The following is a 17,193-nucleotide window of genomic DNA, read 5'->3' as shown; positions in this document are numbered from 1 at the left end:
GGCAAAAAATGTATACTTTTTTCGTATCCAGAACAATACCTGGTGCTGTGTTAACCTACAGAGACATGAATAAGCACAACAATGTACTTCTGTGTCCATAGCTAAAGAAAATGTTTTGTTTTACCCTCTGTTTAATTAAAACAATAAATTTTAAATAATTTTTTTAACTCTTCTGGTTCCAGAATCGCATGTACATGTCAGTCCACTTGACATTAGGCAGTTGTTTGCTTGCATTTTTGGCTGAAAAGATAACATTCATATAAGAAAATCCATAAGGCATGTACAGATTAAATAGTTGTAAGACGAGTAAAGAAACAATATTTCCAGCACCACGATGCTAGGCCGTACCAAACAGGTCCTTGCTCCTCTATGAACCCTGAATTACGCAGAATGTACTCTGCTCAACGCTGTGTTTAGAAGAAGCATCATGTCAAAGTGTCTTCCCTGTGTCTCCTATCTAACTCCGGCTGGTTCATTTCTTGGCTGTGAACTGTCCCGTAGGATGACAACACCTTAGTTAATTTATTCATTCTGCTGTTTGTGGCAATTTGACTCGTCTCTAGTCTTCAGGCAGTCAAGGACATTACCGTTTGAATACTCGGTGCGCATCTTCTGGCCAGGGTGTACCCCAGTGTGGCTTCGCAGTCCTGAGGTGTGCAGAAACCCGTCTGTATCCCATCCCTGTCCATTTGAGCCGCTGTAACTCCACATTTTGGCCAAGTTTTCTGTACCGTTAGACGTATAAATTTTTGTCCGCCCGTCGTGAATTCGAGTATGTTGTTAAGGGGGAAAAACATGTACACACAAAATTTTTATACCCTGACATCTGTCTTGGAATAGGCGGCGCCGGGCTTGCAACAGGTCGGAAACCTGAGCGAACCTCCAGGAGCAACGAGAAGTGCGAGCTAGAAGAGCGCCTGAGAAGACGGAAGTCGCGTGGCTTCCGCTCGTGGCCGCCATCTTTCGGTGAGACAGCAGGAGAAGACCCCGTGCCGCGATGTTGTCCACATCCTTGTACTCGGGATCCGGCAGAGAGCTGGGGGTGGAGCCGTACAGCGCCGTGGCCCCTTTGCAGCATCGCTTTTCTCCCTATGCTTTCAACGGAGGGTAACAGCCTGGGGGTCTTCGCGCTTGCTTTGGCGCTTCCGGGGACGAGGCTCTGGGGTCGCGGCGGATGGGCCGTCGGGTTTCCGGGTGACTGGCGTTTCTTCGGCTGCGGGGGTCGCCTGGTCCGCACTAGTTCTACCGTTGGATGTGCAGCCTGTGCCTTCCTGTGCCTTCCCGCAGTGGGACGTTCGAGAGACCGAAGCAGCCTCTGCTTCGCGGACCTTAGCGTTCGTGGGGTCTGAACACGTTTCTAACGCCAGAGTAGGAAGGGAGCGTTCATGAGAAACTTGAAAGTGATGGTTGATTGGCCCGGGTTGTCGAATGCATGATTGTGTCTGTAGCTGAAATGTCTAATCGCTTTCAAATAAAAGGTGGGATTGGTTGGGAAAGTGCTTCTTAGATCGGTGCCTTTTCAACATTTAGGGAAACAGAAAAGAGGTCTTTTAATACGTATATTGTATGTTTGGTTCAGGTTGCTTTTGTTTTTAATTACCAGCTTTATATTAATGCTTTTCTCAAAAATAAGATTGTAGAAAGACGCACTATTTAAGGACTCTTAACAAGAAGAGCTGTAAATTGAAGCAGCGGTCAGGTCATAGTTTTATCAAACTTCTCACATTAAAACATGCAGAGTCAACTCTCGGTTTCTTAAAAAAAAATAAAGAACATTAATTGAGTTCTTATGAATTGTTGAATATGCAAATTTCTGAAGTATGTTACATAGTGAAGGACTGATTCCAGCCTTGGCTTGCACTCCTAGAGGGCAGTGTGGTGATTGGGCTTCAGTTTCTTGAAGCTGTATTTCCTTATCTTTCATAGCTGCTTCATACGTTGGTGGAGAATCAAGAAAGACTCATTTTGTAAACTGCAAGTAGCATCTTATTTAGTCCTCAGAATACGTGAACTGTGGTATTAAGAGAACTCATCCCTTAGAAAACTCACTGAAGTTAAACAGTCCTGGTCACACAGCTGGTGTAAATTGAGCCTGGATTTGGATATTTGAATTCATAGCTCTCTTACCACTGAGGTTATGTTTGTTTTTCCAGTGCACTCCCCACCGCCCTTTTTTTCCTTATGAAACAGTATCTGGCCAAGTTGCCCAGGTTGGGCTGGAACTTGGAATCCTCTTGCCTTAGCCTCCCAGACTGCTGGGATTACAGGCATGTGCAACCAAGCCCAGCTTCCAGCACATTTCTTAACTCTGCCTATGATGACTGACTACTTCCGTTGTAAGGTCGGTTGTTAGACACATCTTATAAAACCGTTATACATTCTTTTCAGTATTCAGTTTCCTTTACCTTTCACCCTCCTGGAATCCTGTTTAGGTCATTAGTTCCCTAAAAGTCCTTATAACTTTCTCAGTCTTTGTTCTTTTTCTTTAGCATTTTTTACAGCTGGCTCTCAGGCACCATCTGCTTCTACAAAATTAGGTTTCTTTCTCTTAAGTCTTTAGCCTGTGTCGATTAGCACTCACGTTTCTCCAGTTCTGCTTCTTATGAGTCCCTCAAATCTTGCTTCTTCAGTAAAATGTTTGTATGGGGGATTTTTTGTCTTCACCATAACACAAGAAGCAAACAAAACAACAGGCAAGCTATTTATTTCACTTGGTCACATCTCCTTTAATATACACCTTTTAATTATGCCATCCTTCTGCTTTTCCAGATTTAAAATTGTGAGTGAAACTGGTTTTCCCAGTTTCTAGCATATTTAGGTAGTTGACACAACTTTGCTTTTTGTGTTTTTGTAATTTTGTTTTTTGTTATCAAACTCAGGACCTCGGTAATTTTCTTAGATGTACCCATTTCTTCCTCTGCACCATCCTCCTATTGTGTCGAATTGGTCTTCCTTTCCTCCTATTTCACATGTGATGTTGTTATCTGAGTAGTCTTCTAAAACCCAACAGTGCAAATGGAGCTGTTCTCATTCTTTTGTTTTTTAATTGGTACGTTTTAGATATACATAATGATCATTCATCATAGGGAACTTGTACCTGTACATGATATATCTTGCTGCTGCTTTTTTCCCTTTTCCCTCTCCTCTCTTCAACTCCTCTCCCCTCCGCTGCTCTCATTCTTGGTTCCTTGCTAAAATTCCAAAATCTTTAGCAGTGAGTCCGTCTGCTTGCTTATACAAAGAGGGCTACCTGAATAAGTTACCTTGGTGTACTGTTGTGATCATTACCTATTTCCTTTGCTTGCTATTTGTCGTACCTGAAATGCCATCCTTTTCTACTGTAGACCCTTAGTGCAAATCCTCAGTAAAAATAGTAGCTACAGTTTTCTGAGTGATTATGATCTGTGAGGCACTGTGTTAGGTGCTTTATGTGGTTGTGCCCTTCAGTTCTCATGGTCACCCTATAACACAGGTTTTATTACTATCATCGTCTTGAACTTGGAGAATTTCTCCAAGATCACATAGCTGAGAAATGACTGAGGTAGGTCTCTGCCTGAGGTGATTCCAGACCCAAGCTGCTTAGTCATCACTCTTTACTGTCTTCATACACATCCACAATTGTAACTCACATTTACTAGAGGAGCAGTCACACACATTATAAGGACATTGCAGTTATTAACTCTTTTAGTTCTTGCAGCACCTTAATGAAGTTGCTACTGTTTTGGGCTCTGTTGTATATATGAGGAAAGAGGCTTTGAGAAATAATCCTGGGGATGGTGGTGCACCCCTGTAATCCTAGCACGTGGGAGGCTGAAGCAAAAGAATCACAAGTTCAAGACTAGCCTGTGTTACATACTGAGTCCAGCCTGGTCTACCTTGTGGGGGACTCTTGTCTCCGAAGAAAGGAAGGGAAGGAGGGAAATAACTCAGCCATAGCCTCATGCCTGCTAAGTAAGAGCCAGAATTCAGTACCAAGTGGTCAACTTTTGGAGTTTGTGCTTTAAGCTGCTTCAGTAAGCTATCAGAAATTATACAGCCAGAAAGGGGAAAGTTTGCTTCGTCCACTCATTTGTTGGCAGATACTTGAGAGTCTGCTGTTAGGCATGATATAAGGTCTTACAGATAAAGCTGTGAAGACACACTACCCTGCTCTTCTCTGACCTCAGTTCGCATTATAGTGCCACTGTCTACACCTGGTCCTCCAGACCACAGACCTGGCTTTCAGTTGTTTGTAATACTGGTACCTTGCATGAGTAGGTTTTTAATTTTTTTGATGATTATAATGATACATAATTCAGTGGCTTTCCCATTCTTGCAAGGCATTGCTCTGGTTTAGTTTTAGGGTTTTTTCCTGATGACTGGGATCCTTTCTCTCCCCTACTTGCTTCCCTTTGAATCCTCCTTATTCACTTGTGGATTTTATCCAAATGTTTCCTATGGAGCACTCTTCTATTTGGAGAGGTGGGATTACTACCCAGAAGAGTTAATTTTTTTGTTTGTTTGTTTTTCCTCAGAACTGTATTGGCAATTGCTGGAGAAGATTTTTCAATTGTTGCTTCTGACACTCGATTGAGCGAGGGCTTTTCCATTCACACCCGGAACAGCCCCAAATGTTATAAATTGTAAGTAAATATTTCTGATGACACTTTTCATGTTGCCTTTGTGATGATCTAATGCTTCAAGAGATACCACTTGTTAAGCTATTTGATTCATGAGTTTTTATGTTGCCTCTTAACATCATCTCTTGCATTTTACTAGAAAAGAGTTTTCTAAGTGTTTCCTAAGAATCCAATGTGTAGTCTCTCTGAGATTTGCCATATTTGTGTACCAGCAGTGCTTTAATAGTTAACACCCATGTGCCATCCCTAGATCCTCCACTAGTATTTTACTGTACATTAGCACATTTCTTTCTACCCCTCTGTCTTTTCTCTAAGTCTGTTTGGGGCTTTGTAACAGTACCATAGACCAGATAACACAGTGACCAGAAGTGCGTTAGCTCACAGCTCTGGAGGCTAGGAAGTATAAGATTGAAGAACCAGCATCTGCTTCAGGGCCTTCATGCTGTGTTACAGCATTGCAGAAGGGCAGAGAGGGCAAGAAGGGGTGCCACTCCCACAACAATAGCATTAATCCATTCATGAGGGCTCTGCTCCTATGCACCTCCCAGTGCTGTCACAGTGACAGTTAAATTTCAACGTGAGTTTTGAGAGGAACAAACATTCAAACCATAGCACCATTATCCATTGAAAGTTTTTAAAATCTGTGCTTTTTTTTCCTTCAGAATATTCAGTTTAGATATATCCTAAGTAAGTATACTCCACACCATACAGTATTAATGAGTTAGGTAGCTTTTTTCTGTAAAAGAGGAAAATGAAGCCATATAACCAAATGTCTGTACATTACCTAAATCCATCTTGCCGAGTGGCAGGATTTGTGTTTGATAGTTTCAAAGATGCTGTAAGTGGCTGTTAATTCCAACATTGGTCACAAAAGCCTGATTTGGAACAGGAGTGGGGTTGAGGGGGCTTGGGTCCTAAGCATTGGGTTTTTGGTTTACTAGAAATAGATGAGGAAGGAAACAACTCTTGTGTCCTGGTCCCAGGCATGATCCACGTCTTAGCAGTGTTGATCTTTGTCTTCCCAGCTCCCTTCTGCCCCCTTTTTTTCATCTTTCTCCACCCGTGTACTCTTTTTTTCCTCTTCTAATATGTAGCTTTTAGAATTTCAGATTAGTAAATATAAAGAAAATTTTCAAACATAACTTTATAGATACCATTTTTGTGTGAGCTTTTGCTCATCTTGGTAACATCTGTTAAATGTGTGAGCATGCATCTGTTCTATGAACTACTTAAGATGTGGAGATAGAGAAGAATCCAGTGTAGCATTATCACATTTCCTTTGTGGCCCACCCAGCTCTGCTATTTGAAACTGTCCACACTGGTCATTCGTCACATGAGAACTTCATCCCTTAAAACACCTGGATATTTGGGAGGAGCATCTTGAAGTTCTAAACGCTAACCCTTCCTTATGTGTCAACCCACCATAGCAATAAAGGCAGTAAAGCCCTGTGGGTGATAGGAGGTCTTGGTTTTTGCTGTTGTTGTTTACATACTTATTTTTAATTGACTGTGGAGGTGAGAGGTCTTTTAATTCAGTGTAGGGAGGTTGGTTTTAACAAGATGGATTCAGGTGTAGATCTCAATACTGGGGTCAAGATTTCAGAGACAGGGTTGAATCTGAATAGATGTATAAAAATGTAACCAGTCCCCTGTTGATGGGTACATAGGTTGGGGAGGTTGTGTATGTGCTCACAGGTGAACCTAGGACATGTCTCCGCGAGCCTATGTGAGTGTACTGACGGATTTTCAGTAATGGGATTTTGAGTGAAAGAAGTGCCCATTTAAGTTTTTATTAGTTAGAGCGAAATTGCCCATCTAAAAAGTTACATCAGTTTATACTGTTTCCATGTATTTGAGAGTACTTGTCTTCTCCCTCCTCATCAGCGTGACTTAGGTGTTACTGACCAGTTGTCAGTTGAAACTACCTCTCGTGAGGTTGTGAGTTACATAGAGGCTCTTTTCCTGTTTTATTGGTGACTTGTGTCTGTTTTTTTCTGTTTTGTCGATTCATAAAATTTTACCCATCTTTCCATTATATTGTTATTTACATGAGATTTCTAGTTCCTTGTTTATTTATAGGAACCCTTGATAGACTTAAGGAAATAAGATGAAAGTTTGATCATGTATGCTACCAATAAATTTCCTTAACTTTGTTTTTCTTTTTCTTTTCTTTTTTTTTTTGTTTATTCATATTTTTTTCTGTAGAAATTTTAACTTTGTGCAGTCCAGGGCCAGGGATTTAGCTCAGTGGTGCCACTGCCTGCCTCACAAGTACAAGGTCCTGAGTTCAATCCCCAGTACCAAAAAAAAGAACCAAAAAACAAAAAGTTTGGTCCATCTGTAAGGAGTGAGACATAGGAGTATAGACCGACACCCCACCCCCCACCCCCCGTCCAAAAGGTCTGGCAAGTTGTCCTTTAACCATTTAGAAAATAATGGGAATAGGATTTTGAAATTAAAATTGTCAAAGATATGTTTTGTTTTATACTCTAATGAACTCAGCTTCCTGAAAAATGCTTTTTACAGAACAGACAAAACAGTCATTGGATGCAGCGGTTTTCATGGAGACTGCCTTACCCTGACAAAGATTATTGAAGCAAGACTAAAGGTAGATGCTCTTGTGCATGCCTGTGCTGTTGAAGATTAGTAAGAGGTCCTAAGATTCTTTTAACACCTACTGCATGACTGCTTAGAAAGCTGGAGATGTTCTAAGTTAGCTGTCAAAACTGTGACATATCCAAAAATGAACTCACACCCTTGATGCAGGATCATTAAAGTCCCATGATGTGAAACTGTAGTACATTCCATTTGTTAAAATCTCCAGACCATGTAAAAATCTTCTGAGGGTACTCTTCCTTCCAAAACAAAACAAGTAACAAAACTTCTGGCAGGAGGTAGCCCAGACTATTAGACGGAAACTTGAGTGAACTGTCTGCTCACATGCTGTCCTTCTTTAGGCCTTTGCACTCTTAGTTGACAGGACAACAGGAGTAGGAAGAGACTACAGGCGTGGGCGAGACGCACAACCCATTACCTGACAGGCACCGGTGGTGTTCAGCTCAGGGAAGTTTGACCTGAAGACATCAGCAGGACTGATCAAATCTGTTTCACCTTCTACCACTTCAGGTTACTTACTGTGGGTATTGTCACAATCACTGAAGCAGGTCACTGAATCGGATAGCGTTTAATTAACTGAAACTTACTTTCTGACTGCTTATAAAAGATCTGACTCATTAGTACACACCTGTAGTCCCAGTACTCAGAGGATCTTTATTGTGAATTATCTTGGAAAGAAATTCCTCTAATCAACTTATTCATTTATGTAGTACAGTTCATTTGTAATCATTTGTCTGTATTTTGACTGCCATTATTTAATTTTATAATACTTTGGTTTTTCAGTGGGGTGGTTTTTCATTTTTTAAAAATTTTACAGTACTTTCAGACTTATCTTTGGAGATGCTTGCTGTGTGATTGACAACTGGTAAACTTAAATCCATTTTTGTGTCTGTGATTTTTGTGGAATTTCTTTGTTAGTGGGATAATAGCATTCCCATGGGGTGATAAATCTAGGATTATGAAATCACTGCATTGTCATCCTAGGATCCTGGTTTTGGTTTTTTGTTTTGTTTTTTGTCTTGCAGTACTAGGGAATGAACCCAGGTTTTTGCACTGGATGTTTTGCCCAGCCCTCTATATATTTTATTTTGAGACAGGATGTCACTGAGATTCCTTTACTGGGCTCAAACTTATTATCCTCCTGCCTCAGCCTCCCAGAGTGCGAGGATCACAGGCTGCAACACCATGCCCAGCCCTAAGATCCTGTTTTTCATGCTTATGTTCTCTGCTGTAGGTGCTCTGAGGAACAAGACCACTACTCTGAATCAGAATTATGTAGAGTAAGGATGTTGCCTTTAGATCTCGTGTTTACAAAGAGAGGAACTACCTTGGGTCTGCTGGAGGTCAGCAGACTTAATGTGTATCTGTAAAGGGGCAGATAGCATTTTCAGCTTAGTGGGCTATTTGGTCTCTGTTATAACTACCCAACTTTTATGTTGTATGGAAAAGATAGAAATAGTATGTAGTGAATGAGTGTGGCTGTGCCCCAGTAAACTTCAATTTGCAGACACAGGTAGTAGGCTGGGTTTGCTCAGGGACCATATATACCATAGTTTCTCAGCCCCTAGTTCAGGTGCACACTGAGGCAGAGATGGGCTGGGAACATCATCCCAGGACATCGCGTGCTGTTTGTATGGATCCGCTCTTGAGCTAGCAGTCCCTGAGTTGAAGGTGACATGGGAAATAGGCTCTCTCTCTCTCTTTTTAAACACATTCTTTAAACCAGAGGGTTTAGAGCAAACTTAGCATTTTTCTTCTCACAATTCTCATAAGTTATTTAATGTTAGTAATATTGTGTTGTTTGATCATGAAAGGAACGGGCAGCATTTGCTCTGTATGCAGGTCATCTGCTGGGCTGTGACAAATTCTGCCTCCATGTCCCTGTTATATTTATTGTGCAGATGTACAAGCATTCCAATAATAAGGCCATGACAACAGGAGCAATTGCTGCGATGCTGTCTACAATCCTGTACTCCAGGCGCTTCTTCCCATACTACGTTTACAACATTATTGGGGGACTCGATGAAGAAGGTAGAGTTGTGCTTTCTCTCCGGTGGAGGGAACAGTGTTTCTAAATGTGTGCATTTCCATCTGGGGTCGAAAACAACCATGAACGCCATCTCTAGCACAGCAGCTTCACTTTGTGATCATGGAAGTAAGGAGATTGCAGCTAGGAGGGAGTAAAGGATACCCAGAAGCACGCAGTGAGTGCTGTTCGTAGTGCGTGTGGGAGAGCCAATTCTTTTACAGTTTTCTCAGGCCTTTGACATCAGTAATAATAATTAGCATTTTTATCTTACAGAAAGAAATCTGATCTAGAGAAGTTTGAATTAAATGTAGTTCAGTGACAAGTAACAAATACAGTTGGCTCAAATATTTTTGAAAAATGATGTCTTAGAAGCACTGAGGTAATTAATACTTGCACTTACCCTGCTGTTCCCAGAATCTTGTTTGAAATAGCTCTGTGAGAGTAAGATAGGGGGGTCTGTGAGAATCAAGTCTATAACCCTGGTGTTTTTGATCCAAAACTGCATTACCCCATATGGGCACTCATGTTTTCCACCAGTTCTACGGTCTTCCAGGCTAGATCCATGCCACCATGTAGAAAAGTCTGTTGGGATAAGGAATTATAGAAACATCTGGATAAAGACACAATGGAGAAAATCTATCTTCTGTTTTATTCAGCAGGATCTGTAGCTGGAGTTGCCCCAAAAGTGACACAATTCCTTCAGGGGCCTGCCCCAAACCTAGTTGGGATTCCCAAGACAGAAGCACTAAATGTCAGGGTGATCAGCCCAAAGCATTTGTTAGGGGAATATCCCTGCTGTGGGAGTCCTCCAGATGGGCAGCAGACGAGAGGTCTTCTACCCAGCTGGGGCTGCCGCAGGGGAGCCCAGTTAAGAGCTCAGATGAAAGGTGAGGGATTTGATTCAGGGCCGGGACTAGTTTCTAGTGGCTTAGCAACAAGTTGTCAAGTGACAACCCCAGCTTGTGTCCTCCCATAACAGCGGACTTGATCCCAGCCGTCAATGCACCTCATTCCAGACTTGACAGAAAGCAGAAGTGCCCTGGAGCCCTGCATCTTGTGAGGGAAAATCCTGCCTATTCTTAGATTGGTACTCCTGATCCATTCTGTAACAGAAGTTTGTTTCTTCCTCTTTTTCTGACTCTTAATGGTACTTCGGGGAACATTCTGGTTAGTTTATTTTTCAGGGGTTAGGCATAGACAAATTAAGTTGCCACATTTCTCTTTAATGCTTTTAACCTTGCTTGGAACCAAAAAGAAAATGCAAAGGGTAACAGTACACTGCCTGGGTGGCTCAGTCCTGGCCAACGATCAGTTTCCCTGGCTTACCATGCTGGGCACTTCCAGGGGCCTGGGGCTTAGGTTCTGTCTGGCTTGTGGTCGGGATAATTGTTTGAGGTTTTAGCAGCATTTCAGAGTGGCACCATTGGACTCCATGGGCCAGACAATGTCTTCTGAATTTTTTGAGGGTCAGAGAGTCTGGGAAAGCTTAGGTCCATTTGGCTTCCTTGACAGTGCTCTTGGTGTGGGGGTTCTCGGGCATCTCTGGCTTCCTTTCATTGTTCTTTACATTCATTTTTATTTATGTATAAAAGCATCTTTTGCCCATGGATCATTTTCAGCTCTTTCCCTGTGTGTTTTCTGGTACTTAACTTTATTTTCCGAACACTGATCTTAATGCCGTTGTGGTATTGTCCTTCAATGTGTGGTTCTGACAGATGTGGCAGTATTTTTGTTTTCTGTTCTGGCGAGAAGGTCCTTGACTCTTCTGTGTTGTCTTTCTCATTAGCACCCTACCGTAACACATTACACATGTGAGAAAATACACATATAATGTTCTAGAATACTTGACTTTGTCATGCTAGGTGGAATGCTGAGATTACAGTTCCTCCCTTAGACTGTTTTGGGTTATAGTTAACTGGTTTTGTACACTTCCTGCAACCTGCCCCTCACTCCACGGTGGACCAACAGCTCAGCCTGGTGCATGCTTCCCTGCACGTCTTCAGCCCTCTCCCTGGGATTCCTTGCCTGTTCCTGGCCTCATGTTCCTGTTTTGTGGATCCCATGCTTCTTAATGGCTTCTTTCTTTATTGTAGGAATGTACAACACATAAATATTTCTAAGAAAATATGAACAGGAGACCTTTTTTGAGACTTTAAACCCTTCAGCCATGTCTGAAAGTTTACAGTGGCTCCTGGTCTGGTGAACTGTTTCTCCTATTCTTTGCTCCCATCCCCCCTTCTCTTCTTCCCTTGCCCCTCTCCATCTGTGTTCTCCACCATCACAGGGATTGATACTTCATACAGTATATTCTTATTTTTGTCCTGTATATTGTCCATATCTTTGTCTTTTCATTCTACTTTTTGTAGATTTCTTCAACTCTAGCCTTTCATTCTTATTGCTTTTATGTCTAGTGTCTAATTTCCAAGAGCTTTTTCTTTCCACCTTTTTTAAAATTATCCTGATTTTCTTAGGTGTTTTTGTACTTAATTTAAAGGATTTTGTTGTTCTTTACATTTCATTAGATGACTTTTTTAAATTGTATTTTTCTTACCTTCTGTGTTACTTCAGATTTCTATTGACATGTGGCTGTCTTGTCCACCTTGAAGGATGATACGATGAAATCCAATTATAAAGGAGTATGTTGCTATACCTTGCCACTGACAGGTTTCAGTTGGGTGCTTAGGTGGCTACTACTTCCTTCAAGGGAAGGTTCCTTCCATCTGTGGTCCGGCTGGTTGGGCTATAAGAGGAAGCCTGCTTGTTGGCCTTTAAACTGAGGAGGAGAAGAGGGCTGGTGGTCTCTGCTCTGTTCATGTCCAGTTTCCATCTCATCCTTCTCTTTTCACTCCTTCCCTAACCTCAGCCCACTCTGGGCCTGGTACCCCAAGTCCAGAGCCTCTGCTGATGTTTCCAAGACGGTTTACTGTGAGTAGCAGGGGGACCTGCAAGCCAGTGCTCCTTATTGAGACCTTCAAGATAGGGACCCACCGCTGTCCTTTAGTGTCAACACCTTCCACTTCAACGTCTCTGCCTTTGATCTTTGATCTTAGTTAGTGTTGTACTTCTAAAATTTTTTCCCCAAAATTAAAAGTGGGTTTAGTTTTTCTGCAATGAGAATAAACACATGCTTGCATACACACTTAAAAGAGTTTTATGTAAGTAGAACTATAGTATAGACTGGGCCTCCCTAACCTGAAACCTAAAATGACTTAGAATTTAAAAGTCTGAGCACCAGCCTACAGCTACAAGTAGAAAGATCCAGTGAAATTTTGTTTCATCCACAAAAGCACTTAAAATATTGTATAAAATTACCTTCCAGATGTGTGTATAAGGTGTATATAAAACATAATTTGATGTTTAGACTTGGGTCTTGCCCCCAGGAAACACTTGTGGTACTAAGCATTTTGGATAAGAGATACAGTACTCATCTACTGTATACATATACTGTATACATGTAGTGTACATCAGATCATTGGATACTGTATTATAGAGATAGTTTTAAGCTAATGACTCTAGATATGCATAATGATTTTTCCCCCCAGTACTGGGGATTGAACCCAGGGCCTTCACATTGGGCTACATCCCTTTTTTTTCTTTTCTTTTCTTTTCTTTCCTTTTTTAAAGGCCTTCCTAAATTTGCCTAGACTGGACTTCAACTTGCAGTCCTCCTGCCTCAGCCTCCCAGAGTGCTATGATAGTAGGCAGCATGCATGATTTTTAATGGCTGACATATAAGGTGCTTAACCAGTCTTCTGAAGGTGTTTGTTCCAAACAATATGATAAATCCTTTTACATACTCTTTTGTGGACTTCTCTAATTATGCTTTTCTTCTTGGAGAAGATTCTTATTAGTTGAATTATTGGATCAGAAGTTTGGGTTTGTTTTTGTTTTTTGTTTTTTTCTGGTACTGGGGATTGAACTCAGGACCGATGCACTTGCCAGGCAGGCGAGGCTTGGTGGCACCACTGAGCTACAACCCTGGCCCTTTAGGGGGGTTTTGTTTGTTTGTTTGTTTGTTTTACATTCTCAGTTGTGGCCACACCTCTAGGAAGGATGTACCAAGAGTCCTCTACCAGCAGTAGGCTTGAGAACATATATTTTGGGGACATCTTTTTATGTTTATTGACCTTTTGCATTTATTCTTTAGAGATTGACCATGTATTCAATTTGGCCTGTTTCCTTATTTGCAGATTAGTCTTCTGCATTGATCTGCAAGGACTTTGAGCAGTTGTGTTGCCCTTGGTCATGACCATGGTGCATGATGCCCCCAGTGATATACTTTGCCCTCTCTGGGAGGGCTTTCCTTTGCGGCATGGATTGCATACACAGTCTGATATGTTGATCTCAGGCATTTCCTGCCATGTTAGAAAGCCCCTCCCTGTACAAAGTTTATTGCTTCTCCCGAGGATGGCTAACTTTATCTTTTGCACCAAAATCATTATGCTTTTGGAATTTATTTTGATGGTAAAAAGGCTTTTCAGTCCAGATTTATGCCATTTGATGTTCCAAGTGTCTCTTAATTTTACTAGGGTGCATTGAAGCTCTGGTCTTGAGCAAATCTCACTATCTCTGTCTGTTCTGTGTGGTTTTCTGAGATCGAGTCCATCCTCTCAGGGGAAGCTTTTGAACTCACTGTGCCTTGTGGTCGCTCACCAATGGGATTGACTCTCTTTTGCCAGTGCATCTCATCTCCGTTTTTCATAAGGTTTATGAACTGCCCACTGCTGTCTCTTGTCCCAGAAATGCCTCCAGCATAAACATTTCCCAAGATTTTCTTAGTGGCCTTGTGTTGTCTTTCCTAGCAGGGAATTCAGTCCAGACATTTCTGCAGTGAAAAACGTATAAAACTAACAGTGGCAGGTGGGGGGTGGATGATCAGAACATTGTTCCTGTTTCACATCTCCCAAGGTAACTGCCAGAGCACTGCTATAGTGTGCTTAAGTCCAGCCTTGTGAGTGATCCGTGTTTCTTGCACCCAGAACAGAGTTGTATTTTAAAAAGGCCTTTTCTAAAATTACCAGTTGACATGTACTTTCTAACCAATTCAAACAGTACGGAAACATGAAAGTGATTCTTTTTTTCTTGAGTAAGTCTACACTCAGAGTCCTACACTCAAAGATAACCTACTGCAGTTAGTTTCTTTCCACACTTTCATGTGTTTATGTAAACATATATATAGTTCTATGCTTTTAACTAAAAAATAGGATCATACAGTGCATACTACATAGCTCTCCACTGTGCACTGTGGCTGTATCGCCCAGTTCTGTCATGAACGTGACTTCCTCTTCCAAGGCTGCTGAACAAGTTGTTGGTGAGCATGTTGAACTCGTGGGAAGCACATTTGGTGTAGTAGAAATTACCTGAGTATTCTGAATGCATTAACTCATCATCCTCTCGGCAGGTTTTACATTATTAACCTGTTTTACAGCTGAAACTAGCAGCCTAGTCGGCTGGAGGCTGGACTTGGCCCTGAGCAGTCTGCTCCTGGGTTTGCTGTCTTCCCTTTTAACACAGCTGTGCTATGTTAATTTTTCTATGCCATTTTTCTAATGAATTTTAGGTTGCTTGTAACTTTTGCTCTTTTAAGTAATACAGAATGTCGTCCTTGCTTGTTTTGGTGTGTGTTTACAAAAACACTTTTTAGTTAAATGCAGTTCTTAAAGATTTTTTGCTGAGTCACCGGGGTACTTTTCTGGTGGACAGATTGCAATGCCAGATTGTTATGAGAGGGATAATTTACACTCGCCTCACTTGCGTCTGTGTGACCTGTTCCCCAGCCACTCATAGGTCTTCTACTATTGTATAAAGGAGTGAACTGATCCTGGTTGTTTGTTTGTTTCAAACAATGAGGCTCTTCTTTATCCTTCCAGTACAGAAGGAAGTTGTTGCATTTTGTGCAGACTTAATCTTTTTTATATGTGACATTTGTGTTTTTCTGAAATTACTTCTTTATTAAATACCAGTTTTTACATTATGATGTCAAATAATGTCCCTATTTTTAAACACTCACAGTAAGTTTTTCATGTGATTGCTCACACATTTAGCACTGGGAAATTCTTAAATTGTTGGGTTTATTTTCAGGGAATATCATAAAGCATTTCATCAAAAGTTAGGGTTAGGTTAGAGTGGACCCATGACGGTTGGCCAGTGTCTCTGAAGCCGCCTTCACACTGGGGGCCACAGGACCATCCTTACAACATTAGCTTCAAGAGAGCGATTGGCCATAGCACTTGTGCCTCAAGCTGTAGTCCTGTCCTCTGGCTAGATTCCCTGAGGAGCAGTTGCAAGGAGCCGGGACATCTACGGGTGTCACCTGCAGGGCGGTTAATGTGCTCTGGTCATTGGCTGGAAGTTGTGTCACGTGATGACTGGGGTTATTTTTCCAGTGGTTTGGGCAGTAGTCAGGATACCATCCTCACAAAAACTGTTTTCTTCCTGAAGGGAAGGGAGCTGTGTATAGCTTCGATCCAGTGGGCTCCTACCAGAGAGACTCCTTCAAGGCTGGAGGCTCAGCAAGTGCCATGCTGCAGCCCTTGCTTGACAACCAGGTAATGAGCTGAGGCCCGGCTGCAGTGAAGGTTGGATGTGGTGTTTCCCTTCTGGTCCTCTTCACTCTCCTCCGGTGCTGCTGAGTTTGGCGGGTCAGACCTACCCAAAGCACCCTGACTCCACGGTTGCTCACCTGCTCCCATGTCTTTTACTTTTGCCTGTATTCCTCTGGCTTCTAGGTAGCTTACCGCTACAGTGGGGGCCCTGTTTTCAGTCTTATCGTGGCACCTTACCTGAGGTGAAAATACCTCTCTCCCCTACTCAACATTTCTGAGTTACTTAACTTTGTGTTTTGACTCTCAAGTATATTCAGACCTTCATTGTTGGATTTATTTCCCAACGTCCTTTCTGCCTCCACACCTAAATCCCTAACTCATCCTGCCCACTCTTGTGAAGTATGATTTGTGTGGCTGCCTCTCTGCTGCTTGTCTGTCTGTCTCACCTTCTGTCACCCCCCCCCACACGCACACACACACGTGCAGACCGCTTTTCCCTGAATTGAAATGATGTACTCCTCCTGTCTTACCCTTTACCCTCAGGTAAGAGCATTCAGTCTCTTCCCCTTTGGTTTATCCTTCATGATCACCTGCCACCATATAACTTAGTTGGGGCAGTCTGGGTTCATTTTCTCTTGTGACACTCTTTGTCTAATGTTGCATGTACTCTCATCTTACCTTGCTCAATGTGTGCTGCTCAGAAGTGTTGGCAGGTTTCTGGTGTGTGTGATTCAACCAGGACTGGACACTCAGATGTGGTGTGATGTATACTGAGTGTGCTTGGATAAGAGCAGGTGTTGGGGGAGGCTGGAACCTTCCTCTCACTGAATTGTAACACCTCACACACACCTACTGTCCCTCCAGGTTGGTTTCAAGAACATGCAGAATGTGGAACATGTTCCGCTCTCTTTGGACAGAGCCATGCGGCTGGTGAAAGATGTCTTCATTTCTGCAGCTGAGAGGGATGTGTACACCGGGGACGCCCTCAGGATCTGCATTGTGACCAAAGAGGGCATCAGGGAGGAGACCATTCCCCTGAGGAAGGACTGATCTGTGGGCTATACCTTGGAGTGTCAAGCGAGTTGGTTTTATTAAAAAAGAAATATTAATTACTTTCATTATAATGTGTCCTCTCTAAGCAGGATAGATTCTTCCCACAATTTTCTGTTCTTCAGGAGTATTTTTGTGTTTTAAGTATGAAAACATAGATCATGTCAGTTTTTCCTCGCATTTGTGAGCAAGGAGTTAATCTGAAAAAGCTGACCTTGTTCTGAGAAGAGGGGTCTTGATATTTATCCTGCTAGCCTATCTGAAGGGACCACTAAACCACCCAGAAGGCACAGTGTTTATCATTGTTTCTTTAAGAATTTAATGCACACAAATA

At 42.1% G+C, this 17,193-nt stretch overlaps 1 protein-coding gene across 1 annotated transcript; it reads left to right on the top strand.

Moving 5' to 3' along the window:
- The first annotated feature begins 945 nt into the window (after positions 1-945).
- On the top strand, positions 946-16,927 carry Psmb1 (proteasome 20S subunit beta 1). Its single transcript, XM_004868854.4, has 6 exons — positions 946-1,107; positions 4,515-4,622; positions 7,146-7,227; positions 9,137-9,266; positions 15,706-15,812; positions 16,674-16,927. Exons 1-6 carry the CDS (start codon positions 998-1,000, stop codon positions 16,857-16,859), a joined length of 723 nt encoding a protein of 240 aa, XP_004868911.1. The 5' UTR covers positions 946-997; the 3' UTR covers positions 16,860-16,927.
- The last annotated feature ends 266 nt before the right edge of the window (positions 16,928-17,193 follow it).

The sequence above is a fragment of the Heterocephalus glaber genome, unplaced genomic scaffold, assembly GCF_053883595.1.
Source record: "Heterocephalus glaber isolate CG9 unplaced genomic scaffold, H.glaber_assembly_v1.0 deba00001610, whole genome shotgun sequence".
Classification (NCBI taxonomy): domain Eukaryota; kingdom Metazoa; phylum Chordata; class Mammalia; order Rodentia; family Bathyergidae; genus Heterocephalus; species Heterocephalus glaber.
This window is presented reverse-complemented; position numbering and strand designations above follow the sequence as displayed.